Source organism: Rhineura floridana, chromosome 4 (assembly GCF_030035675.1).
Source record: "Rhineura floridana isolate rRhiFlo1 chromosome 4, rRhiFlo1.hap2, whole genome shotgun sequence".
NCBI classification, from domain to species: domain Eukaryota; kingdom Metazoa; phylum Chordata; class Lepidosauria; order Squamata; family Rhineuridae; genus Rhineura; species Rhineura floridana.
Genome location: NC_084483.1, coordinates 122008928 through 122036735, shown reverse-complemented (window position 1 = coordinate 122036735; position 27808 = coordinate 122008928). Strand labels below are relative to the sequence as shown.

Here is a 27808-nt window from a genome sequence, read left to right as displayed (position 1 = left end):
TGACCATGATTTAGGGATGTTTAGAACTGAAGGGACAGAACTCAGTGGCAGATCAAATGCAGGTACTATCCGTGGCACCTCCAAGGGACTACATATTCAGCGTACCCAATACTGGATTAGAAAAGGAGTGGTTTGACTCAGTGTAGCATAGGTTTAAAGCACTGGTAATGCTGCCATTTTATAGATGTTTACATCTTTTAAACCATCCTTCCCCAACCTCCAGATGTTTTGGAGTACAACTCCCATTAGCCCCAGCTAGCATGGCTAATGTTTAGGAATAATCAAAAGTGTAGTTCAAAACATCTGGAGGAAACCAGGTTGAGAGAGACTGCTTTCAGTGAAGCGAAATCTATCTAGACTAGAGCTCTCCTCACAGCCCAGAAATATTCTCTATTTATGTTTTTAAAGCTGTACAACATACAAAGCTACAGAATCACATATAAGAAAGTTAATAGTAACTATTACTCACTCTTCATGTCTTTAGGTGTATGACAGTTGCCTTCTACAAAAGTTGATTCATACATACCAATTATTTTCTGAATCACTCAACTGAAAATTGCTCTACACAGCATTTATGAAGCGAAGATTGCCCATCATAATGGTGACAACGAATAAGTTAAGTTGCATCGTTTACTGGTCCCATAAATTCAGATGTTTTGCAAGATTTCAAACCTCTTCCTGAATAGAATTTATGGTAAAATAAAAAAAGGAAAATTTTATTACCCAGCCAACTGGTTAGGCTGCCCCTGAGAGCAGATTATGGGCTTGGCTACATGAAAGTCACTTTAATTTGCTTCCCCATGGATTTGCTTTACATTTGGAATCAACACAAATATAACCCAAGAAAAGCTTTCCAGGGGATTGGGAGAAAAGTCACTGGTTTAATGGGGCAAGCCCACAGAGGCACACACAGTTTGCCAGAAGGATGTGCTGCCACTGGGGCAAGTTAACTTGGATTCCAAGCAAACATTTATTCATGTGCATTGGTCAGGGGTTGCTATGCCTTGCTGGAAAAAAAACAGAGAGAGTAGGACTCACCTCTCAGTGAACTCTTCACAAACAATGCAAGGGGCCACAGTTCAGTGATAGGGAATCAGACTTGCATGCAGAAGATCCCACGTTCTATTCATTGTATCTCCAAGTAGGGCTGGGAAATACCTCATCTGAAACCCTGGAGAACTGCTACCAGTCAGTGTAGACAATACTGAGCTAGATGGACCAATGGTCAGAGTCAGGATAAGGAAGTTTTCTTCGCTCCTAAAATGGCAACTTTTGAAATAGGTATTTCCTTATACAAGTTTTCTCCGAGCCCCCACCAAACAATTGAGCTGGGGTAGTCAACAAGTATCCTCTGATGTTGTTGGACTCCCATCAGCCTCAGCCAGTATGGCCGGTCAGAGATGGTTGGTGCTGTAGTTCAACAACATCTGGAGGGCACTACATTCGCTACCCCAGCAATAGAGGAATTCGTGTGAGAAGAACATTAATTTGAATGTCAATTCAAATTGGATATTGCCTCATCCTTGTACTACGGTACTGGGTTGTAGAAGCTCCATATGTAACATTCATAGCCTCATGACTTTAGCAACCATGCATAGAACTGCCTATGCTACCCCATACGGGGGGGGAATAAAGGTTAGAGAAGAGCAACAGGTGACACAGACACGCAAATATAGAGAGTAGGGCCCCGCTTTTCAGCAGCCTGCTTTTTGGCGTTCTGCTAATACGGCAGCTTTCAATTAGAGTAATTAGAGTAAGGCCCCACTCATACGGCGCTTGTTCCGCTTTTACGGCATTTTTCAGGCACCGGGCACCATTTTATTGACAGAGTTCTGCTTTTAGGCGGGGGTCTGGAATGTAACCCGCCGTATGAGTGGGGCCCTACTGTATATTATATATACTGGAGCCAATCATAGCCCACCATGGACTTAAAACAGGAACACCATGGTAAGGCTTCAACATAGCCTGCTGAACTATCAAGGACTAGGTGTGTACAGGCCCCAGAGACATCTTCTCGTGAGGGAGGAGTGCAGTATCAGCCTCTACAGTTGGCGTGCAATACGAAGCTTCTGGATTGGTCAGGCCTGGTATACAGACTAGGAGTTTGACATTCTGCCTTTGTCTATTCAACTGGGTAGTACCTGCTGCCTGCTTTAAGCCTCAGCTTCCCTAACTCCACCCATTGATCTTAGGGACTCTAACATGGAAAAGATGCCCTCCAGGTCTAGATTTGGGTATTGCCACCCACAATTCAGCTTGTCCAACAGTACATTAACTGCCTATCTAATCTTTTACAGCAAACAAGTCTCAGATTGTACTGTGTTGTGGTGGTTGCATGGTCCCCTCTTGTGGCTTTACTAAGGACATGATGCAGTGAACATTCCCACAATTCCCTCTTTCTCTTGTTTAAAAGCAGAAATGTGCATTCTTGTGACTGTAATAAAAATCACATCCCAGGCAGAAACAGCTACTCTTCATACCAGTGTTACATTTTCCACAAAAATAAAGGCCATAGAGTTCCCTACATCTAGGTATCTATCTATATCAGGTCACTTCTATCACACTACAAAAAATAATCCTGATTAAGATAACTAGCATGTTGCACTTTTTAAATTAATTGATATCCAAAAATCAAATACCTCAGTTTGTTTTTATGACAAGGAGACCTCAGAGAGAACCCATCTATAGGATCTTATCCAGGATTTTCCATTAGTTTTAAATTACATCAAACTCATTTATTCATGCAAACAATATTGACAAGGCGAAATCTCAAATGAATTTGATAACAATAGGAGGGCAAAGATAGAAACCTTAATAGATAAATAACAGACTAGATGTACGTAGTTTGTTTTACCTGTTCTACTCATGTCTTAACTTTTTTTAATCGTTATAATCTTTAATATGTCGTGCACTGCCTCAAGCAGGTTTTTCTTAGTGGAAAGGTGAATATAAATACTTTTAATGAATACATAATTGTAATAAAATAATAATAAATATATCTAATCACAGGAGAGAAACACAAATACCACTTTCCCAACATCTACCCCATCAATAATAACATACAATCATTTATTATTACTACTGCAATGATAATCTTTTTAGATAAACACATTTTCTATGAGTACATTTCTCAATTACTAGCTCAGTAAACACTGGTCCTGTATCATATGCCAGTATTATTATCCCAGTAACCCAGATGGGGAGCCTAAGCATGAAGTGTGGCTTGCCTAAAGCTAACTGCTGAGTTCATGGCTAGGGTGAGAGGTGAATGGGAAATTTCCTCCCCCGCCCCCCCGCTCATTCTCAATCAATATGCTATACTAGCTCTCATAGTTTATGCAAAATCACGGTGAATAAGCATATGTTTTTTTAAAAAAAAAATTAAAGAAAAAACCAATATAAATGAAATATTAGTAAGCTAGAAAAGTTCCAGGAACCTTATAAGAAGAATCCTGAACATGAAATCATCTTCAGAACTACGTAATACACTATACTATGCTGTATGATGGGGCTGCTTTTCTTAATTCAGTGCCATGTATTTAAATCTAATTAAACTGTTGGGAGGGAGAGCACAGAGAGCTTTTTAGCTCAATATATTCAGGTTCACAAACCAGTCTTGCAAAGGATAACGTTTGAAATTAATTTTGCCAGTCTCTGGGTTCTGATGTTGCAAACCCCATCTGAATACAAATACTTACCAAAACATCTCATTTGAGAGCACAACACGTGGCTTAAGAAAGGGTATGCCTTGAGCAGACACATTTCGGCATAATAAAATGGGCTTGCCAATAAAACATACTGTATAGTGTACAGTTTCTTTTTAAAGGAGACCAACAGTTCTCATCATGTTACCCTTTACATCCTATTGTCTACATAGCCAAACAATTCCTGCACATTTTGGGAGAGTATAACTAAACACAGACATATGTACCAGCAAAGAGGGGTGTTGGTGGAAGAGTTACCTGGCCAGCAAATCACTAAATCTCCTTTTTAGTTGAAATGGAAGAGGGATAGAAACAAAATCTGTAGAGGGCTACAGATACTGCTTATCAATCTAGAACTGATCACAATGTCTGTGATTAGCTGTAACAGCAGGGGGGTAAACTCACAGAAGAGGACCTTCTTGATTACTTGTTCCTTTGTTTTTAGGTACAAGGTTTAATTATCCAGTCTTTGAATCATACACATCTTAGCATCATTTGAAACAGGTGAAATGTGACAGCAAAAATATCTAGATAAAAAAAATGACTATTCTTTCCATAAGTCTGGCACGACGGGTAAGTGAAATCAGTATTTTTCAAACAACACCTAAGGCTCTGTCCCCCTCTTCTTCCTTCCTTCCGCAAATCCGACAGCTACCACCAGATACATCTTGGCTATGTTGTATATTCCAACTCCAAGCAAGGTTCAAAATGTCTTTGATGGTGTGGCATATAGGGAGGAAGCACAGGGAATGTGTTTGAGAAGAAAGAGGGATGGTTTTACTGCAAACCTACACACACAAACAAATCAGAGGCTACATTCCAGTCAATGTCTCCACTCCTATATATCCTCCTGGCTGGCTGGCTGGCTGGCAGGCAGACAGACTGTAGACAAAAGCACACTCGCAGAAGGGGGCAAAATCAGGTGGTCCATCAGAACAAAAGAACACAAATCAGAAGCCACTTGGCTCCTTGCATGTCACATACACACCATCTTCCCACTCACCATCCACCACAGCCACCACCATCCTGGCCCCAAATACTTCCACCCCCACACCTCTGGGCAGCCTGCACTTGCTGATTTCAATGATCCCATATCTCTCTCTCTTTCTTTCTTTTTTGAAATAAAATAAAACCATTCAGCAGAAATATCTGCTGAGCAAGAATTACCCCTCCCTACCACAAGAGGAAAACAAATAAATAAATACCTTCAACATTCACAAACAGCCAATACATCTGACATGGAGGGGTGGGGGAGGATTTACAGGCATCATCAGCACTAGCGATGTTCTCCCGCCCATACACAGAGATCGTGCATCTTCCGGTGAGGAGGGTAGAAGAACACCACCCTAAGGGGATGAGATTGAGGGAGGAAGAAGGGAGAGACACAGCAGCTAACGGGGTGGGTGGGTGCAATTTAAAGGGGGGGGTGAGGAATAGACCAATTCCTTACCTCTCCAGGGCTCAGCAGACTAAACAGGCAGAGCCGATGGCAGCCACTAGGACTCGTCCTGTGTGACTTCCGCCCAGCCAGCCAGCCGTCGCTCCTCCCAACAAGCCCAGTGTCCAGAGTCTGTCTGTGTCTCAGTCTCTCAGTCCCGCTGCTACTGGGCCTGACTCCTCTGTCACGTGACGCAACCACATGACCAACATGTTCCCCCCCCCTCCACCACTCCAGTTCTGTCCCCTCCTCTTCTGTTCTGCAGCAGAAGAACGAAATAGCAAGCAGTCAGGAAGACAGGGATCAGCAGCGCCCATAAATCTTTGAAGTGCCAGGGGCACAGCCCAAGAACATAAGGAAAGACTAACAAAAGGAGAGCCGCGTCTCTGAGCACGTGCAGAGCGCTTTGTCCTTTAGCACCGAGTAGCGGCAGCCAAGCCTCTGTATGGGAACAGAGGCAGTGGCCCCCGATCCAAGGTTTCGGCTTTCAGGGCCTAGTCTAGTGCTGCATCTTTATTTTTTACGACCATTCTTTAATTGTATAATCATACTCATGCTTTTCTCATCGTGAAAGAGGACTCCGTTTGTATGGTTTATAATTTATCACTGCATTGTTTGGGCATTTGTAATTCATTAATAACTTAAAATTTAACAATGTCCCTATAATTTAGGACATTCTTTTTTTCTAAGCCTTTCATGTATGCGCCTTTCACAAGTACTGTATTTTCTTTAAAGTACATTTAAGTACAGATTCTTAGGTGGTTTATAGGCCACTATTTTTTCTGGAGCAGTAAGAGCACTCACCACTACCAAGGCACCAACCTTGATCCCCCATTAGTAGCTTTATAATTCTAATATGTACCATAATGGAAAATATATAATATAATGGCACTACCTAGGAGCTCCCAGGAGAGAAAAACACATTTCCTCATTTTCTTATTTCCTAATTGCAGACATTCTTCCTAATCCTGTATAATTCAAAGGAGATTTATTTATTTAGAAAGATTTATAAACCATTTAATCAAAGAGCGCTGTAATATAAATATTGTAAAAAAAAGTGTAGATAAAACACAGCTAAACACAAAACTATTAAAATGAGTATATATAAAATAATTGTCACTAAAACATAAAATTAGTGTAACATTTTCAAATATTAAAAATTCAGTTTGAAAATGTGATTTCTTAGTCATCCTTCATAAGGTCCCAGGGCAAATTACAGCAGTTTAAAAATATTAAAAACAATTTAAAACAAATTACAGTCACAAGATAGTGTGGGTCCTAAAATGTATATATCTCAGGTGTCAAAGGCCAAGGTAAAGAGGTGCGTCTTCCACATATGATGGAAACTACATAATGAAGGTTCCCCTCTGTGGGGAAGTAAATTATATGTTGGGCTTGCTGAAATAAAAAAATATGGATTGCAAATAGCTTCTGGTCCAGTTAAGTTAACTTGGAAGGAAAATTGCACTTTAGAAATGGCCAGTAAGAAAATAACATGATGGTGACATTTTAATGATTACTCAAAAGCCGCTGAGAGATCAAGTAAGAATAACAGGGTCGCACTCCCCCTGTCCTCCCGATAAAGGACATCCATCAGGGCAGCGAAGGTAGTCCCATAACCAGGCCTGAACCCAGACTGGGATGGGTCAAGAAAATCTGTTTCATCCAAGAGTACTTGCAATTGCTGCGCCACAACCCTCTCAATCACCTTCCCTAAGAAGGGGGTATTTGCAACCAGTTAGTAGTTGTCACAAACCAATGGAACCAGGGTAGCCTTTTTCAGGAGTGGTCGGATCACCGCCTCTTTCAATGCAGCTGGAACTATTCCTTCCCGCAATGATGCATTGACCACACCCTGGATCTACTCAGTCAGACCCCCCCTTTAATAAGCCAAGAAGGGCAAGGGTCTAGAGGACACGTTGCTGGCTGCATCATTGCAAACACCAAAGTTTTGCCTTGTTTGCACTATATTTCGTACATAAACCCCATCCTGACTAAAATATGTTAGAGGGTCAAAGAGAGGTTTCTGTTGGTAGGGGAGTGAGTGTGGGTTTCATTATTCATAACTTCTTCCTGCCACCATGGATTCCATTTCATTCTGTCCTACCTGCCTACCAGTATTCCACTAGTTTTCTATGTTTTCACTATTGGACTGTTTTGAAACATATAAAACATAAAATATAAATTCCAGGGCTACTATTTCCAATCACAGGAGAGTAATTTTCCAGGCAAAAACAATAACATCAGCACTACATGTCAACAGAGGAAAGTAACAAATCTCAAACCAGATCAGCACTCTTGTGATAGAATACCTATCTTGTTTTTTGATGGGAGTGATTTATGAGTGCCCCCCTGTGAAATAATAATAATAATAATAATAATAAAATTAATTTGTGTGTCGCCTATCTGGCAGATAGCCACTCTAGGCGACGTACATTAAAAGTAAAGAGTATTGTCAGAATAAGGTCTGAGCTGGTGTCCACAGTCTGTAAATCAATCAAATATAAACTGGTGTGTTAGATCAAAAAGCAATTTCAAAAATTACAGATTTGCAAAATATAATGGTAGTAAATTCCCAAAATATTTTTTTCTGGTATTTTTGTTTGTTGGCCAGTAGTAATCCAAGGAGCTAGATATGACCAAGACCCTTAGCCTTGGGTAGCTGTAAAAATGGATACCATTTTTGGCTCATGAAAGCAACTGTCCACAGGAAACAGGCATAGTGGCTTGTATCCAAAGTAATGATAAGTCCCTTCTTCCATTAGCACAAGGATTTCTGCTTGCACAATGGAATCTCCCCCCTCCTGCCCCCCCCAAATGAGTTCTGGAGATTCCAGAACAGATTTGGGGAGAACTCAAGGCATGCACATGGGGAAGAGAGGGGTACAGTTCTGTTGCATAAATGTAAATCCTTGTGCCAATGGAATGAGGGCCAGGCCCGGCCTACAAGAGGTCTTCTGAATCTTTAAAAGTTGCACAGGGGGAAGGGAAAATTCCACCTTGTGGTTTTTTCCATTACAGTGTTGTAAGAACACCTGCAGTTGGCTGACTTCCTCTTCTCCTAAAGATACAGGATCAGTCACAGGCCCTGAACCTGGCAACCCTAGGCCAGTCACATTTGAAGCAGGCAGCTGGGAAGACACAGGAGGTTTGACTTGCTCTCTGTGCTGAATACAAAGCTGTGTTTTTGTTTGGGGAGGTTAGATACCTAATAGGGGAGCAAGATATGTTTTAGGGTTAATTCTATGAGCCCTTTTATTTTATGCTCAGCTTATATATGTGTGCTAATAAACCATATATCACAAAGACCTTATCAACTCCAGTGACCTTATTCTAAGGAAACCAAGTCCATGGTATGTGCTGACACACCCCTGAAATTTCTTGCTGCTTGAAGATTTGAGTGTGCATTACAATATTATTACAAGATTAGCAATTTCACATTTAATTTCTTTAAGAATGTTTGAATACAATTCAATTGTAGTTACTGTTCTGTCCCAACAGGGCGTTATGTTATTTAATATACTGTTTTAAGGCTTGTAGGTAGAATTCTCTTTAGTAAATCTGTTAGCAATTGATTAGGTCTTATTGTCTGTTATCATGCCTCTCTTGGCTGCTCCTGGAAAGAGACTTTAGTTCTGTGTTTGGGGTGGTTCTTTCTAGAAGGAAGACGCCTCCCTCAGGCCTGCTTCTCCACAGTTTGTAGGGTTTGTGTGTGCATTATCTTTTCACCACATATCCATTCTATCTCCTTTGTTCAACTGTTAATCCTCTATTCATCATATTTTTGCAGTTAAGTGTTTTCTTGCTGAATTTATTAGCTGCTGTTCAAGATTGCTTGTGAATAAAATAGAAGATTTAAGTTACATAAAGTGGGGATTGGATGTGAGTATATCTGCCTGGATAGACACATAGCTCAACATGTGTTGAGACAGAATAGTGACTTGTTCATTTGTAGTTTGTCAAACTCTTAAATCTTCATCTGTAGGAAGCAGGAATAAAATCCAAAATGAATTTGGTAGGATGGAAAACAGGGCTGAAACTAGCAACATGAAATTCAGTGCAGACAAATGCAAAGTTCTCTTTGGTGGGGGTGGGATCAAATGTAGAGATAGCGGATGGAGGATACTTGGCTTGGCAGTAGTATTTGTGAAAAGGATCTCAGGATTGTAGTATATTAAAAGCTAAACATGAGTCAGTAGTGTCATGTGGCTGCAGAAATGGCTAATGCAATTTTAGATGGCATTAATAGAGCAGTAGTTCCCAAGTCATAGGAAGTAACAGTTCCACGTTATTATGCACTAGTCAGACCTCATCTGAAATGGTGTGTCCAGTTCTGGGTGCTACACTTTAAGAAGATGTACAAATTGGAACAGGTTCAGAGAAGAGAAACACAGATAGTAAGCACTGGAGACTAGTGTCTCTGATGTTAGCAGTGAATCCGCTTAGGGTTTTAGTCCAAACTTTCAAGGAGCTGTCCAAGCTGAAAGCACCTTTGACAGCTTCTTGAAAGTTTGGACAAAAACCTGGACAGATTCTCTTCCCCACTGACATTGGAGCTACCAGTCTCCACTGATAGTCAGCGTGTTGGAAAACTCCTCCTATAAGGAGGAACTTATAAGTTGAAGGAACTAAGTATGTTTAGTCTGTAGAAGAGAAGTCTGAGAGGGGGACAAATGGGTGCTCTTCCAATACATGAAGAACTGTCACACAGAATAAGGGTGAAGACTTATTCTCTGCTGCCTACAAGGGTGGGATTAGATTTAGTGGGTTTAAATTACAGGAGTGGAGATTATGATTGAACATTAGGAGAAACATCTTGGCAGTAAGAGTAGTTTGACAATGGATTGGATTACTTGGAAGGACTGTGGGCTCTCCCTCACTGGAGGTCTCAAGGAGAGGCTCTTAGTCTGGCTTTCCTTCATTGAGCAGGGTTTGAACCAGATGGCCTACAAGGTCCTCTCCAATTCTGTGATTTTACACAAGAGAGTGTTAACAGTATCACAAGAGTGTGACACAAGAAATAGGAGTCCTATTCCCTTGTTCCTATTCTAGGTGTGTAGGGATGGACAAGAAATTTGATTCAGTTCACATTTCAAGCTGAATCTATCAAATTCACACTTTCTGAAACAATATGAGAATCGAAGCACAACCTTTCTTCGAAATTCACACTGCATTTGCAATGCAGTTTGACAACCAACCGATATTTACAAAAATGCATATGTTAGGGCAAAGTGTCATGCAGAGTTCCTGATCATGTCAGAGAGCCTGAACGTGCATCTAGCTGTACAGATGTAGGATTCCCTTTCAGACACTGTGCGAAACATCTTTAGTTGTTAAAAACATGGCTCTAGTCCATACACACCTTAGATTGCTAGCTCTTTGTAAAGCCCATGAAAACAAAGGGACATATTCAACCATCATCCATGATTGACAAATTACGTCAGACACAACTGGAAGTGTTTTGAGTCCTGTGAAATCTGGAAAGGCTACTTTTGAGCTTTTTATGCATTCCGTGTAATACCTGATTATCCAGCTTAAATGATTGCTGAGCTGAAAATTCTGCCTCACCGAAAACTTTCCTCTTATTTGTGTTCTAAGCATAATCACCAGTATAATATAATACAGAATATGCATAATAGCAGTCTGATCTTTCTATTAAGAGATACTGCACAGACACGTTATGTCCAGAGAGTGAATTGGATAGCCCTTTGCAGTTGCACAATTCAGGTTGTTAGAGGAGGGTGTTGCTTCAGGATCATTGTCCAAAATAAACAACCTTGAATCAAAATATTTTATTCCACCTTTCAGCTCCATAATGAAGCTGCCATGGTAGCTAACTTCAATAAATAACAAGCATAAAGAGAAATTTTCAAAAAGTAGAAACCCGCTACCAACAGCAACTATTGAAACCACTAAGCAACCATTACAAGGATAAGAATAAAGTTGTGAGCAATTTTTTGAAAGACTTATCCAAATAAATCTAAATAAGTTATTTATCTAAATAAATAAAGTTGTATGCAGTTTTTTGAAAGACTAATTTAAATGGTCACCAGAATACAAATGAAGAGGGTCTAGCTGGACCTTTTGTAATGGGGCATCCCATTGCCTAGAGACACCATTGCCAAGTATGTCCTGTCCCTCATAGACATCTAATAATGGTGGGACACATACCCAGGCCATTTCTAAAGACTGAAGTCTGTGGACAGCTTCATATGAGCAGAGGCAATCCCAAAACTCAACTATTTGGTGCTGTGAACTTTAAACAGAGCATCAAAAGCAAGCCTTGTTTGTGGCAAGAATCAGCTGCATTCGGAAACTCCGACTGGAAGCGCCTGAAGGCAGCTGATTCCAAGGGGGCTTGTATTTAGCACAGTATTTAAATTCAGTGCTGAAAACAAGACCTAGTTGCAGCCAAACAAGAGATGGATTGATTCCATAAAGGAAGCCACAGAACTTACAAGATCTGAACAGGGTGGTTCATGACAGATGTTGTTGGAGGTCAGTGATTCATAGGGTCGCCATAAGTCGTAATCAGCTTGAAGGCACATAACAACAATACTTGGGTTATGTAATGAAAAATTGCAGTGGTTAGATAATCAAATCCTTAAAGCACAATGTATGAGTATCAATTACATTCAAGAATACAATATCTAGCAATTATGGAATAAAACAATTTTTGTGATCTTGAAACATACCAGAGGGTGGCTCATACAAAGTTTATCCTCAGGAGACCAGATGGTTATGCTCAGTGGAAGCTTAACTGAATTGTCTATGGTTTGTTGATGCTAGCCAGAAAAACTTGGTTAATTTCAATTAATTGAAGTTAAATTATTAATGGGAGAAACTTGAATAATGAGAAGAATCAACCTCCTCCCCCCGAGTGACTGTGGTAATAGTTGCAAGCTTGCACAATATGGGACATCTTGCCAGAAGAAATACTGGTGTCCTCTGCAGGATGATGGCCAAAGTAGACTTGTCACCTTCTGTAGTTGGGAAAGAATGAAGCAGGCCTCTTCACTGGTATTGCAGCAACGCAGGAAAACGGCATGCCAGTTCCATATCTGTGTCCTGGTCCCGGAGCAATTCATGTTAACCAAAGGTTTGATACTGGCTTCATACCAGTGATCTGTTAGGATCCAGTCAAAATGCATTTAATAAAAATCTTCTGTGATAAACACAAAAAAGAAAAAAGAAAAAGAAAAGAAAAAGAAAAAACAGTGATGACTTCCTAAATGCAATACCATACTAACCACAACAAGATTCTGATGAGTAAGGCAGAAAACTCCGCATCCCACAGCCAGTCAGCAACCAAAAACCAAAACTGGCAGCCAGTTAACCAAGGTCACAGAAATCCCCATGTAGTACAACCGAACCCAGGGGCTGCAGTTAGTGCAGAATGCTGCAGCACAATTGCTGACATGAGTGAGACCCTATCAGCACATAATACCTCTGCTCTGAAATCTGCACTGGTTCCTGATTTGCTTACCCGACCAAGTACAAGGTGTGCTTTCTCTGTTCCGGGTTCCACATAGTACTTGAAAATACAAAAACCAGCTATTACCCAGGTATGGGTTGCATCCAATGTTGCTCATGGATTTCTGTTTATGTAACAGGACTCCCCTTTCCTCTCCTTCCCCCTGTACGCCCTTAAAATCTGCTCTGGAAGATACCCTGGAGCAGATTTTGAGGGCATGCAGGGGGCTGCAGGCAGCAGGACAGGAAAGGGAAGATTCATTGTGCATGTGGAAGGCATGAATGGAATGACAGCGGTGGATACAGCCCTATGTTTATTTATATTCCTGATGGTTTCTAAGATTGAGGAGCAGGTTTTCATCTATGTTTGAATACAACTGGACACTTGAAATGCACTGATCGTTTGGTTTCTTAGAATTCCTGAGCAATACCAGGTATGAGGCTGCTAGTTCTAAATAAACACACACACAAATAACATTTCTTCCCACTTTCTCCTTATATAACACATTCGGGGGTGTAGTCATGAGGGGTATCAGGGGGTCTTAGACCCTTTACTTTTTTTGGAGCATGGTTCCAGCAGGTTCCCTTATGTCTCCAGCATCCTATCAGCCAATTGGCATGAAAAAGAAGTGCATTAATCAGAGTGGAAGGAGCTGCATCAAACACTGAGAAGAGTCTTCTTCCTCTTTCATGCTTATTGGTTCCTAGGCATTAACATTAACAAGGATCTCATTTTCATCCCCGCAGCAAAAAAAGTGGGGAGGGAGCATAGCTGTGACTAACATGAAGGGACCCTGCACTTCTGAATTTGCCATTACACTACTGAATACATTTGAATAAATAAAAGACCCTTCCATTATGATAGCTTTCATACATTACCAATACACACATACTGCTTAAAATGATTGTTGACTTAAAACGTCCGGTTTTTGCTTTATGAAATCTCACTCAGCTTCTAAAGAGCTCCAAGTAGTTTAGACATGATTCCCAAGAGGCTCGTAGCTGGACAGCTTCTAAGACTACAGGTTCATCAGGAGAACTACATCATCACATGCATCATCAGACCATTCTCTGATCTGCTTATGGTCTATCTGATAAGCCCTGAGACTAGAGAAGTGGAATATGCTCTTGTTATTTCCATTATTATTAGCATAAAACTTGTAAACCCATTTATTTTTAGTAGCTCCACAAGTGGAATTAGTGAGGGAGAAAAAGATGATTAAGGTTACAATAATAATTTCACTTAACTGGGAGTAAGCCCCATTGAATTAATTTAGACTTGCTTCTAAGTAGACACAGTTAAGATTGCGCTATTAAGTAATAACTCAATATCAGTATGCATAAAACCACTTGGTATGCTGGTTATCTGTAACATCCTACCAAGTTGGGGGGGAAATGTTGTACCATTTCCTGGCCTCCTCAGATTTCTAGTAAGACACAGAGTCTACATGTGGTAAAATTCTCTCCCACGCTTTGTTGTTGTTATGTGCCTTCAAGTTGATTACAATTTATGGCGACCCCATGAATCAGCGACCTCCAATAGCATCTGTCGTGAACCACCCTGTTCAGATTTTTGTAAGTTCAGGTTTGTGGCTTCCTTAATGGAATCAATCCATCTCTTGTTTGGCCTTCCTCTTTTTATACTCCCTTCTGTTTTTCCCAGCATTATAGCCTTTTCTAGTGACTCATGACTTCTCATGATGTGTCCAAAATATGATAACCTGAGTTTCATCATTTTAGCTTCTAGTGATTGTTCTGGTTTAACTTGTTCTAACACCCAATTATTTGTCTTTTTTGCAGTCCATGGTATGCACAAAGCTCTCCTCCAATACCACATTTCAAATGAGTTAATTTTTCTCTTATCCACTTTTTCACTGTCCAACTTTCACATCCATACATAGAGATTGGGAACACCATGGTCTGAATGATCCTGGCTTTAGTGTTCAGTGATACATCTTTGCATTTTAGGACCTTTTCTAGTTCTCTCATAGCTGCCCTCCCCAGTCCTAGCCTTCTTCTGATTTCTTTACTATTGTCTCCATTTTGGTTAATGACTGTGCCAAGGTATTGATAATCTTTGACAAGTTCAATGTCCTCGTCAGCTTTAAAGTTACATAAATCTTCTGTTGTCATTATTTTAGTCTTCTTGACTAAACACTTCCAACACTTGGTGGTATGTTAAAGATAACTAGCTTATCTAGTGATTGCATTAACTGGTGGATCCAAGGAAAGTTACCATTTATAACAGTTGTGGGGAATTTTTTGCCCTCCAGATGTTGCTGAACAACTTCCATCATCCCTACTTGACTTATAATAACAGCCTTAAGCTATAATGCTGTTGCTGATTCAATAATCTTGCTAGTAACATTATTAACTCCATATTGCAAAGGCTGGGAAATAGCAGCTTGCCTAATGCCACCTTGGAAGTTCATGGTACATTTGATCAAAGGACTTCATAGCCACTACACAATAGTTACTCTGCATCTGGTAAATGACTGTCTATATTCACCCAAATATGAAAGATAAATGTCCCAGATTTTCAAACAATGAGGATGCATCAATATAGCACATTTCAAATTTTGAAAGTCCTTCACATGCAGAATCTCTTAACAGCAACTCTTTAAGGTAGGTCAGTGTCATCCCCCAACTACAGATGTGAGAGGCATGTGAGGGAACAGTGGTTTGCCTAAAATCGCCATTGGCCCTCCAAATGTTGCTGAACTACAACTCCCATTAGCCGCAAGCATGGCCAATAGCCAGGGATGATGGGAGTTGTAGATCAGCAAGATATGAAAGGCCAAAGATTCCCCACACCTGTTTTAAAGTATGCACCTAAAAGTGTGTGCAAATGGAGGCATCATATTGCTACAACTTGCCAGAGAACTTTCATCAACTGCAGCTCCCTGTTGAGTGTAGTCTTGGTGGCAAAACCTGTATTAACCTCTGGGTAATGTGTAAAATGGCTCTTAGAATCCACATGCTGGTTTCCATAGAATCGGATTCATTTATGTCCCTGAATTTTGTTTTAATTACTTGTTTTCAACTGTTTTATTGATAATTTGAATGTTTTTTGTAAACCACTTAGAGGTCTTTATATTCAAGTAGTATATATATTTTGTTAAATAAATACATAAATAAAATTATCAATAGCTCATTTTATGAAGTTTTTCTCTGTTTTATAGATGAAACTGGTTTTAAAAGGCTCCTTAATTCTGCTACAATCTGTTAATTAGCATAATATTCATCAAACACGAACACAGACAGACATTCATCACTGTCTTAAAATGGAAGTGACTGATAGTAACCAATTCCAACTGCAGAATAAGAAAACCAAAGTCCTATTAATGCAATCAACACGTTGGTGACTATGGTGGTATCCAATGCCAGTCATAGAGTAAACCCATTGACATTAATGGACATGGCTAACTTAGGTCCTTTAATTTCAGTGGCTCTACTCTGTGTTGGATACAACCCTAAATACTGGTGTTACTGGCTGCTTCATATTACTGATTTAACTATGCTTAAAAGCATCTTGTGTGAAGACACATAGAAATGTAATGTAGGAAGCATGATCCCAGAAAGATGTGTGCCATGCAAAGGACTTCTAGAGTTTTGTGAAACATATACAATTTCTGTGGCAAAGGTGCTTTTGATACCTTCTGTGCTGGCATGCACCTCTGGAACAGGTGCACCACTCTCTTCAAAATGTAGGGTTATAGCAGCCTACTGAATGGGATGAGCCTGAAAGAGATGCAAAACAGTGATGGCCAGTTTCTTAATTCCTCTTTGGGGGATGCTTTTTGAGACCCAGGGACTCAAAGACTGTTTCATCTGTGCACCTTGTAAATCCAATATACATAAGGCAAGGAGATGAGAGACAGCACAAAAGGAAACAAGTGAGGTGGGGTAGGGAATGGAAAAGAGGAAAAACAGCAGCATAACAGCAGTGGCCAAGTACTGGGAGAACAGATGCTGCTCGCTTACAAGTAGTCCTAAAAGCTGGCCAAGTCATCTCACAGGACAGTTGCTGACTACAAGCTGCAGGTTTGCCATCCCTGCCTGAGACAGTTGCCTTACACCGAGTCTCAGAAGCCAGAGATTAAACTGGGGAAAATGATAAGATTAATAAAATCCTTTCCTAATTGTTCAGACAAGTTACCTGTGCTTGAGAACTAGTGGCAACCCCCACTTGTCACCAAAGGGATAAGCGATGGATTATTCCGCAAAGAAACTATGTATCCAAATTTAAAATAAAATACTACCCATGCTTCTCATAGTCCTTTTACAAGGAAAATTACAAACTGGAGCACAAAGGAAGCAGCAATATCTGGCTCAAACACTGAGCTATGTCATCCTTTAATTTGTTTGCGGGGGGGGGGGTAGGGAGAAATGGTTGTAAAACCTGGCAATAGCTCCCCTTACTGGTATGCTTTCTCACTGTGAAGCCATTTAGACTAGCGGGTGTGTGTGTTAAAGCAGAATCTTCTTAATAGATTATTTATGCTTATATCAAGCATCTGAGAAGAAATGGCTTGCTCTTTCCTTATACATGCGTGTTCTGATTTCTTCCATCCATGCATGGCAATAAGCAGTAGCTCTGAATACAAAAAATGTTTTGTGAAAAAGAAGGTGGAAAGACTCTGATACAGTGTAATAGTGGGGGTCCATTATGCAGATTGTTGAATGAGGACCCTGATTCAAAGGCCACTCCACCCACAGAATGATTACATAGCCTTAATCATCTTAGTTTTCCATCTGTAGAGTGGGAACAACAGAGATCTCTTACACAAGGCTTTTTATCCTTGAACATTAGTGTCACATTAAAAGTGATTTGTGTATTATACTTAATGTATTGCATCACCATGATATCCACTTAGCAAGTGGCATTGTTTTAAATTAATGGGAAAACATTTGGCTCAGTGAAAGCTAGTACAAGAAATGATTGCTATCATGTCACACAGAACTAAACTATACACATAGTTGTTAAGTTACTAATGGTGGTAATCATTATGACTGTACACTATTAAAAAGAATTTGTTAGCAGAACAGGAAGGTAGGCAATTTTCAGCAACCCCTCCTCCCATCTGCTCTAGATGATCTCTCTTTCTTTCATCAGAGGACCATCACCATTGGATACCACCCTCATTTGTATGTTTACTCACTCAATTACTAGTCTGTCGTATTCCTCAGTTTCAAAGGAAAAACCATCACAGACCATAATATAAATACTAAAAAGACACAGGGTTTTTTTGATGTTATGCCAAATCATGGCTTGTACTAACCATAGTTTAGACTCCATACTATGGCTTTATGTTCCAGACATATAGGCAAGCCATGGTTTATAACATTTCCCTGTTTCCTGAAAACCCTCACCAACAACAGCCTTCAGCAGTTGAGTTCTATGGAAAAAGGGACTGACTGTTAAACCACTTGGGGAATGGTAGCTCTGTGAGGAGAATAGGAGTCTCCTAACAACTCTCAGCATCCTTTACAAACTACACTTCCCAGGATTCTTTGGGGGAAGCCATGACTGTTTCAAGTGGAATAATAGTAGAATAAATGTATTGTGTGAATGTGGCCTTGGATAGTGTTAGTCTGCGCATCCTGACAATTCATGGTTGGCATTACACCTATATCATCTCAGATAAAGGTACACAGCTGAAATATCAAGTCTAGCCCTTGTCTCCTGACACTCATGTAAATAAAACATATATTTTTTAAATAATGTACATCTAGTTGATTTCCAGACTTGGGAGGCAAAAGGAGTCTTGAGAGTAGGGGACCTTACTGCGCAAGAAAGATTGCTGACTAGGCAGGAAATCTTTGTCAAAACATTGGGATGGTCTCCACCCTGGTTCCAGTATTGTCAAATAGGGAATGTTTTAATTGGCTTAATTGGGCCCAAGGTTGAGACTCAGGAACACTACTAACTGGGGGAAGGCACTGGAAGGAGAGAAAAGATTGCTATCTGTAAACTATAAAATATTGCTCGATTTGAAAACTAAGGAACTTATATATTGAGGAAAATATGGGAAATACAGGAAGTCCTATTTCAGATAGGATATGGTCAAAAATCTGGGGATTGATTGAAATGAGTCAATGAATCTCAGTGTAAGTTAATGCTTCAGTGGTATCTGACACCAAAACGAAATGCAGTCTGTTAACTATTGGAAGGGCCACACAATTAACACCAACCTTAAACATATGTGGTGGGACCATCCTGTTGTCTGTACATACTGGTCCCAAGTAGTTTGAGTCACCTCCTCAGACCAACTCTGACACTGATAATTTTCTGCCAAAGGCCCTCAAGGCGGCTTAAAAAGTAAAATAAACACAGGTGTAAAAATACAATATAAAAATACAATAAAAATACAATAAAAGCAATACAATTTACAAGAATTAAATTAAATAACAAATAACATTATAATAACAAATAAAATTAAATAACAAATAACATTATCATTATTGGCACCGCCAAGAAAGAGGTGATGTTAGCGGGGGTGGCAGCTCCCGAGAGGCAGAAGGGCGACAGAGATTTGTTACAGTGAAGCTGTTTGCTGTTTCAACATTGTCTTCCTCTCCATGTCCTCGGGCTCGCTCAGCTGCTGCCCCCCGGGCTTCTGCTGGTGGTGGTGATGATGGTTTATGTGGGGGTGTGTGGCTGCGGCAGCTCGGGCTCGGGAACCTGGGCCTTGCCTGGAGCAGCAGGAGGACAAGGACGTGACAGCAGCGTCAGCTGTTGTTGAGCAGGAGGCCCCGCGCTGGGAGGCCCCACTCAAGAGATCCCGCGCCAGGCTCTTGTTGGGCAGGAGGCACTGGGCACTTCCCCCTATAGAGGTTGCATTGGAGTGTTATGTGAAGCAATGGTTTGTTCTGCTTCATGCACCTGAGCTATGCTCCTGTTGGCAGAGTTGTGCCATTGCATATCCAAACAGTTGTGCGAGCCTATCTTCTGCGGTGGCAACACATCTCCTGTTCTACTGGCATAGCAGGGCTTCTGACACATATCCTATATCATGAGGAGTAAGGCCTATCCTTTGGAGCTGACTTTGAAGTAAACATGCAGAGGGTTGGGCTGCCTTGCTTCAGTAATCTCTGCATCTGAAGCTATATGGTGGGAGGGGAGGGGGACACACACACCGCCTCTGGATGTCTTTCCGCCCGGCAAGATTCCAAGTTATAAGCACAAACGATTAAGGATTGTGGCAGCAAAAATTATTTGGGCCGGAAGGTGGAAAGCAGTGCAACCTCCTGCTGAAAATGAGTGGTTGGGTACATGGCTAGAATTTGCAATTATGGACAACTTAACTATGTACATAGGAAGGAAGACATGTCAAAAGGCATAGAGATCAGGGATAGGTGGGCAGGTTTTGTTCATTCTTGGAATAACAGACACGGAAATCACAGTCTTGAAATGTTTTTGTTCCAATAATTATCTGTTTAGGTTTACTGTTAATATTCTGTATTATGCAGCCCAAGCATCTTTTCCCCTTTTGTGTCAATGTTTTCATTGTAACAATGAAAATAATATTTTATTTCATGTAATAAAATTTAAAAATGCTTCTGAATGATGCCCAAGTTCTAACTTTGCAGACCTCTGAAGCAAGAGATTCAGAACCAGGGAGCAGAAACTGAGATCACTGACCTATATGCCACAGCTGTTCCTATTTGATATATTAAAGTTATTATCAAGAAGGTGCACATGCCAGATACTTTTATTCAGTTCAAACCATGCTACCAATGGAGTTCCTTGACAAGTAGCAGGTTACATCTTTGGTACAGATGGTATTCAATTGCTATGGGACATGGATATTGGTAAGGAGAACTGCCATCTAAGTAAATAAAGAGTAGAGAGGCATTTCTCCAGTGAACAGAAAATCTCCCAACCCCAATCAGTTTTGCATGATACAGAATCAAACAGTATATTTAAAATCCTTCACGGCATCTGAAATTCTCTGAAGGAACCGACAATTCATTTTCTAAGATACAGCTTCTCTTAACTTTGCAAAGATGAAGGTCATGGGTACAAGTAGCTGCTCACTGTCTCCAGGCAACATGTCAGTATCAGCAGATGACACCAGTTTAGCCATGTCTCATTCTGATAACCTACATGCTTTCTGAAGAATAGAAATTAAAAAAAACAAACCATTATCTATGCTATATTTATTTTATTTATTTATTGTATTTGTATACTGCCCCATTATATGGTATAGTCAATTGCCTGTTTTGAATGGGGTTATACTCCCTCTGAAAGAGCAGATTGGTAGCCTGGGGGTGCTCCTGGATCCATCTTTATCGCTGGTAGCCCAGGTGACCTCAGTGGCTAGGAGAGCCTTTTACCAGCTTCAGCTGGTGAGACAGCTGCGGCCATTTCTTGATAGACTGTCTACTGTTGTCCATGCACTGATAATCTTCAGGCTGGATTACTGCAATGCACGCTATGCTTGAAGATGCTTCATAGGAAGAGAATCATAAATGAAATAATTTTTTTCTGCATATCACCAATATATGTTTGTTTCCTGTTTATTTTAATGTTGTGCATAAACTGCTTAAACTGAAAAGGCTAGATTAAACAGTTCCTTCTCATATGATTATATGACTTCCACATAATTTATAAGCATATAGATAATGGGTTGTATTCAACTAACCCTATCCAGAGTAGGTCCAATGAAATTAATGAACTTAAGTTAGAAATGTCTAGTAACTTATGGGTCTTTTCTGAGTAGGCCTAGCATTGAACACCACCCAATATATTCAGAACTCATGTAGCTCAATCCTATGCATATTCACTTAGGAGTAGGTTACAGTGTTAAATAAACAAAATAAAAATTGAACATTGCTTAATCATCAAAGTTTGCATATAGAAGTTTGCGTATGGGGCTTAACACTATGGAGTGAGCTCTGTTGAACAGCTCAGGAAATATGAAAAGCATTGCACTACATTTTTGTACAATACTTTTAAAAGCTTGAAGAAATGTTCCTAATTTTATTTAAATAGGGCTCATAATGAGGTATCTGGAATCAAAAAGCAAATTACTGGAAAAAAAAATTAAAGTCCCACTGAGGCACACACACGCTTATTCTAACAGTTCAGTCTGCACCATGTTTCCTTAGAAGTCCTATTGAATTCAATAGGGCTTACTCCTAGGTAAGTAGTCCTAATACTGCAATCCTATACACACTTAAGCTACAACCCAATACACACTTACTTGAGAGTAAATCTCATTGAATCCAATGGAGCTTACTTCTGAGTAGACGTGTACTGGATTGCAGCCTTATTTCTTGCAAGTAACCCTAATTGAACCTAGTGAGATATATGTCTTTTAATATGTATAACCCTGGGCTGTAAAACTGATTACAATTATTCAATTATGAAGTATTCATATTATTAATGTATGTTTTTCAGAGTATCACATGAAATTTGGTAATTCCCTTTGGAAATGTGAAAAAGCAAAAAATAGCACAAACCATTAAAAGCAGGTGTCATACATGCTTTAAAGTTATCCTTCCTATAAAAGGAGAGTTACAAATAGTAACTGAATATGAACATTGATTCCCTCCATCCTCACTAAAAGAAAGCCAAAAGCTCAAACTAACAAACTCTAAACTTGCTCACGATGGCAGACACTTTACTGGTTATCAGCAAAATTATTATTTGTAGTCAATAATTCCCACACCAAGAAAATCAAAGAGAATTCTTGAACATACAATCTAAATAGTTAATTTATTATAGTGACAATTTCTATTCAGCTACCTCCAAATCAACTACTAGGAAAACCTACACAGACTTTCAGTTCCACATTTATTGAGTCCCATTTTCTATTTTTGTGTAATGGGAAAAGAGTTCTGGTCCATTAACTCTCCCACTCTCTCTTGCAGGAAGTAAACCATCTCAGCTAACACAAAGACATGTGTTTCATCCAAGTCTTGTATGATGAACTTCTTCCCCAGGGCATTTGACTCATCCAAGTACAGCAGAAACTGCTTCATGGCTGGGTCACTGTGGAGACATGAGTAAAATTATGGTCACTATTCAGCTAAATAGTTTATAAAAAATCTGGCCCTCATATGGTTGAGCTAGACAGTAAATACAGAATCATAGGATGATGGGATTAGTTTTATTACAAGCAATAGTACTTTTTGACTAGAGGAAAATAAAAAGTGATAGAACCCACAAAAATTAAAATATGAAATATTGCAGGTTGACTCAACAAATTGATGAAGGATATTTATTTTATATTATATGAGTCTTGGACTAAAGAAATCCAAGGCTTTAGGGTGTACTACTTTTCCAGCTCCCTACTTTTATTCAAACTCCATGCTAGTAATTTCATTCAGGAATTATAATAACCAGTTTCACTTATGTCAGAGGATGAACATATGTTATGGAGACAACACTGTCTTGTTATCAACTGCTCAGATTGGTTTGAGACATCTGAGATACTACAAGGTGGCTTGTCATAGACAACAGTTGCACAGCAACCATTCAAGACAAAAAAAATCTTTGGTACTCATCCCAAGCACCACAAATAACCGTCAGCGGCCAGGAGAGAAAGTAAACTCAGATGTTTTAATGATCAGGGGTTTACTCTGAAAGAGGAACATGAAATGGTCACTTATTTACATCTAGGCTAAAAACTTCAAGGTCCCCGTAAGCAGTCTTGGATTCTGCAAGAATTAAAAGTGAAAATCTGATCTGCTCTGTGCTCAAGGATATGCTGATAAAGTGATATTTCAATTAATGCACAGTGCTGAGAACTGGGAGTTATATCAAATGAGTCAGTTCTACAAAATACATGTTTGAGAATTCTTTTAAATGTACTTCCTGAAACTCATGTCTCATTTATCTGAGCTGAAGTGGGATTTATACTAGTTCAGCTGTTAATTTTCCACACATATATTTTTTCTTATTGTATCAAATTTGTAAAAACGGAGACAGAAACCTTCAAAAAAAAAAGTTTGCTGATGTGATCGAAATCTTGAAATCAGAACAACTGAATGCCCCAGTGTTAAATTACAATGCTGGAACATGGCATTGACATCTCAAATGTAAGACACTGAAGCCCTAGAACAGGTACAAAATTAAAGACATAGGCTGAGTTTGCATGTAACACTAAGGCTGCAATCCAATACACATCTACCTGGGAGTAAGTCCCATTGAACCCAATAGAGCTTACTTCTGAGTAGATGGTTATTGGATTGCAGCCTAAATTGTGGCTTTTTTGAAAATCTGAACCCATCCCAGCTGACTAATCAGGGTTAGTTGATTTGTTTGGCAACAACTAGATTGTGAATCTATTATTTATTTTTGCTTAAAAACCATGATCTGTTTTAACTATAGTCTGGCGTTACATCGAAACCCAGCAGCTTTAGTTAACGTTGATTTGTTTGATGCCCCAATGAAAACAATTGCCAAGCAACAGAAGCACAAGGCAAGAGCAAATGGAAAACGGTAGAGAGGCTTTTCCAGAGGAAACCCTCACTCCTAATGCTGCCTTGCAACAGGCTCCTTTCCCTGCCCACGTCCCCCATGGAGAGTACTCGCTTAAAAGCCATCCCAAGGGTTCATTCTGCTGTCTTACTAACATCTGTGCAGGGCTGCATAAACTAATTGATTTCCAGCTACTATGACTGTTAAACCCACTTACACAAAACAAACTCTTTAACAGGCAAAAAAAACGATTGACCTTTGACACCACACACTTAATTTCATAAAAAATGCTATCCTGCAGGGAAAGTGCTACTCATGGCTGTAAGGCACTTCGTTATTCCTCTCCCAGGAAGAATTGTGGATGACTAGGGAAATATGTTTTGGGAAAAAGCGTTCAGGGAGTGGAATTTCCCTGGCTTTGTGACACTTGGCTGTGCAGAGAAAAACTATGCTCCTGCTCCTTTAGATCTGCAAGCTCCTGAAAAGCTTGACCACAGTTGTTCCTGCACTGGTAACCATAAGGAAGGAGTACTGCAATGCACTCAATGCGGGGCTCCCCTTAAGGACGGTCCAGAGGCTGCAGCTCTGGTACAGAACATGGTGGCTAGGATGCTTGTGGGGGCAAACAACCACCAGCATATGCTTGCAGAATTGGCACTGACTGCCAATCTGCCACCAGACTAAGTTCAAGGTGCTGGTACTAACATGCAAGACTCTATTCCTTGCTTCTTCTTCTCAAGTTCTCTGTAGCTTTCAGTACCACTGACCATGGTATCCTCCGGGGCCAGTTCTATGGGACAGGAATGGGGATACTGGGTTACAGTAATTCTGGTCTAATCTACAGGACTGAGTCCAGAGAGTAGCATTGGGAGAGTGCTTTTTTGGCAATTATGGGATAGGCTGCTGCAGTTCACTATTTTATCCCCAATGTTATTTAATATCTATACAAAGTCTCAAGGAGCAGTCATTAAGAGTTTGGGGGCAAGGTGCGATTACTACGCTGATGACACTCAGATCTATTTCTCCATAACATCTGAATCAGGAGAGGCGGATGGGACCATTACCAGTGCCTGGACTCAGTGGTGGGATGAATGAGAAAAAATAATCTGAGCTTGAATCTGACAAGATGGAGGCCCTGCAGGCGAGTGGTTCATGTATCTAATAAATTGGTCAACTGCCTGCCCTGGACAGGCTTGCATTCCCCCTAAAGGAGCAGATACACAGTCTGGGGGATGCTTGTATTTCCAACTTTGTCACTTGAGGCCCAGGTAGCCATACTGGCTAGAAGCAACTTTTACCAGATGTACCTGGTACGAAAGCTACAACCGTTCCTAGACTAGGAAAGGCTAACCACAGTAGTGCCGGCACTGGTGACTTCAAGATTGGATTGGGGTTTCTCTTGCACTTGACCTGGAAACTACAGTTAGCGCAGAATGCTGCAGCATGGTAAGACCCTGTCAGCATATAACACCTCTGCTCAGAGGTCTGTACTGGTTGCCAATTTGTTACTGGACCAAATTCAAGGTGTTACTGTTGGTATATAAAGTTCGTAACAGCTTGGGACCAGTTTACTTGTGGGATCACCTTATGACATATGTGTCCACTCAACTGCTTAGATCTGTGAAACTGGCACTGTTACAAGTGCCACATAATACCAATGTTTGTTCTGACTGACTTTCCCAGTTGGATGAATGGGTCTCTGCCAAGGGTGTCTACTTTCTGGTGTTGTTTTTTTTTTAAAAAAAATCTGCAGTTTTTATATTTTTAACTGTTTTATTGTACATTGCCTTCAGATGCATGTGTGGAAGGTGATTAATAAATAATAAGTTCAGTAAGCCATTCACTTTTTTATTAAAAAAGGAAAACTAAACCTGGCAAGAGTCTGAGAAAAAAATATTTTGCTCCACTATTTACTTCTGAGTAGACATGGCTAAAATTGTGGTGTTCGCCTGAATCCAGCCGTATGCCACATTTTAAATTGATCCATATAAGGAGCCTCTGGAAAGATGTGCATTGAGGATTTATTAACCAAGATGTCAAAGGTTGATGACTTTTGCTATTACTACTTCTCCTAGGATCTGCAGAAACTGTTAAAATGTTATGAGCTCTTTGGGGTATTTTTTAAAAATAAACTACAAAATTAATTATCATTTGGCCCATCTGCTTCCGGTGTTAGACATTCTGCATGCCTGGAATACAACTGCATTGCAAATATGCTGCTGCTTACCATTCTATTAGTATTCCTTTCAAAACATTCACCATCTTCCCAACAGATTTTCAGATTCTGAAGAAACAGATAATGGAAAAAAAAATAGATATGAGCATGTATATATATAATACATTTTATAAAAGACAATCAATTTCATTTCTGTTTTAAGGCTTCAATCCTATGTGCACTGACATTGGAGGCAGCCCAGCTGAAAGCAGCTGGACTTACTTTTAAATAAACATGCACATAATTGCACTCTCAATCACCCTACAGTTAGTAATATAATTCTAAATGCAAGGCAATATTTACTTTTAACATATTAATGCAATACAGAGAAGTAATTTTGGGGATGGCTGAGGAGAGAGAGAAAAAAAAAGCTGTCGCTCATGATCTAGATCTAGAGCCTCTCATGTTTGTAGCTGTTTTACTACCTGAGCCAAATTTAATCTACTTTCAATTCAGGCTCATTTTATGTGTGCTATGTAGTCCCCAAGGCCAACAGGGGAATAATTAACAATCTAGAAAAACAAGAGAACCAAGTACTGTACAGCATGAGTTTCAGAGAGATTATAGTAAAAAGTATGTTATTTTTACTAAAGCATACAAACAGTCCCTGAGGCAGCTTAAAAGATTAACAAATGTAGTGTGGCACTAGAACCCACTTCATTAGATACATGAAAAACTCAAGCCAATAACATAATAAATGTTAGCCTTGAAGATGCCTCAAGCCTGTATTTTGTTGGCTTGGCCCTAACGTTAGGCAAGGTGGCTGCCTCAGCTAGCAGGTCTGGGGTGTCATGAAAGGGCAGCAAATTCTTCAGTTTGTTATTTTACTAGAGGATGGGAAAGATGATTCTTGAATTTTCTTACAGAGTTAAACTAAGCTGACCAACTTCGGGAACTCCACCTGCTGACTTGGGGTGTGCGGGGCTCCATTTCCCAAAGGCAGCAAAATGTCTTGGGCCAACCCTGTTATTTTGGGTTCGCCGTTACAAACTCACACGGCACCTCCTTTGGAATAGGAAGATTTTTTAAATAAGCACACCATTAAATACTACACAAAAAAGGTCATACGGAGCATTAGTCTAGGAAGGCTCTTCTTTTCATCTAGCTGCGGCTGATGGAAGTTGTAGTGAAAACAGATGAAGGGCACCATGTTGGGGAAACTCTGACCTAAATCATTCTGGCCATTGAGAACTGGCCACCATTCATCAGTGCTAGCCTTTCTCTGAAGACGCCATCGGTAACGCTAACAAGAGGCTTCGGAGACGACATACGACTGGTGGGGGAGAAAGCGAGAAAGCAAAAAAAGAGCCAACAGCTATTCTACCCGAGTGACACTACCGACAGCAAATAAACATTATAAAATAAACCACCCCCCACTTACGTTTCACACGACCCGCAACATCACCTTAACGACGAATAAACTGGCGTGCTCCTAGACAGCAATCGGAAGCAGGGGACGGGGATTAAGCCACTCAGCTGGCGTTAGCTTCCACCACCGCGCAGGCGCCACCTTGGCTCGCCCTCGGATTGGCTGAAGCCCGGCGGCT

At 40.2% G+C, this 27808-nt stretch overlaps 2 protein-coding genes and 1 long non-coding RNA gene across 9 annotated transcripts in view; all 3 read right to left on the bottom strand.

Moving 5' to 3' along the window:
• TULP4 (TUB like protein 4) overlaps positions 1-5353 on the bottom strand; it is a 168930-nt gene extending 163577 nt beyond the window's left edge. For 3 of the 5 annotated variants that reach the window (XM_061624251.1, XM_061624255.1, XM_061624254.1), the window contains exon 1: positions 5155-5353. The gene's annotated coding sequence lies outside the window, so the exon portion shown is untranslated. Of the gene's footprint in view, positions 1-4909; positions 5051-5154 lie in introns of all 5 variants that reach the window. The other 2 variants (XM_061624252.1, XM_061624253.1) reach the window with 1 other exon arrangement.
• Positions 5354-11032: 5679 nt separating this feature from the next.
• On the bottom strand, positions 11033-18923 carry LOC133383471 (uncharacterized). The gene is made up of 3 exons (XR_009762307.1): positions 18811-18923; positions 16272-16356; positions 11033-12307 (listed from the first exon to the last, which is right to left on the bottom strand). It is a non-coding gene; the product is annotated as an uncharacterized LOC133383471 (long non-coding RNA).
• A 3397-nt stretch (positions 18924-22320) lies between these two features.
• GTF2H5 (general transcription factor IIH subunit 5) lies at positions 22321-27798 on the bottom strand. 3 transcript variants are annotated; one of them, XM_061624249.1, is made up of 3 exons: positions 27667-27798; positions 26274-26330; positions 22321-22615 (listed from the first exon to the last, which is right to left on the bottom strand). In XM_061624249.1, the coding sequence occupies exons 2-3, from the start codon at positions 26306-26308 to the stop codon at positions 22435-22437; spliced, it is 216 nt and encodes a 71-aa protein (XP_061480233.1). In that variant the 5' UTR covers positions 26309-26330; positions 27667-27798; the 3' UTR covers positions 22321-22434. The 3 variants fall into 3 exon arrangements, with proteins under 3 accessions (XP_061480233.1, XP_061480232.1, XP_061480234.1); XM_061624248.1 differs by having other exon boundaries at positions 27643-27796; XM_061624250.1 differs by lacking the exon at positions 27667-27798 and adding an exon at positions 27429-27545.
• Between the last annotated feature and the right edge of the window lie 10 nt (positions 27799-27808).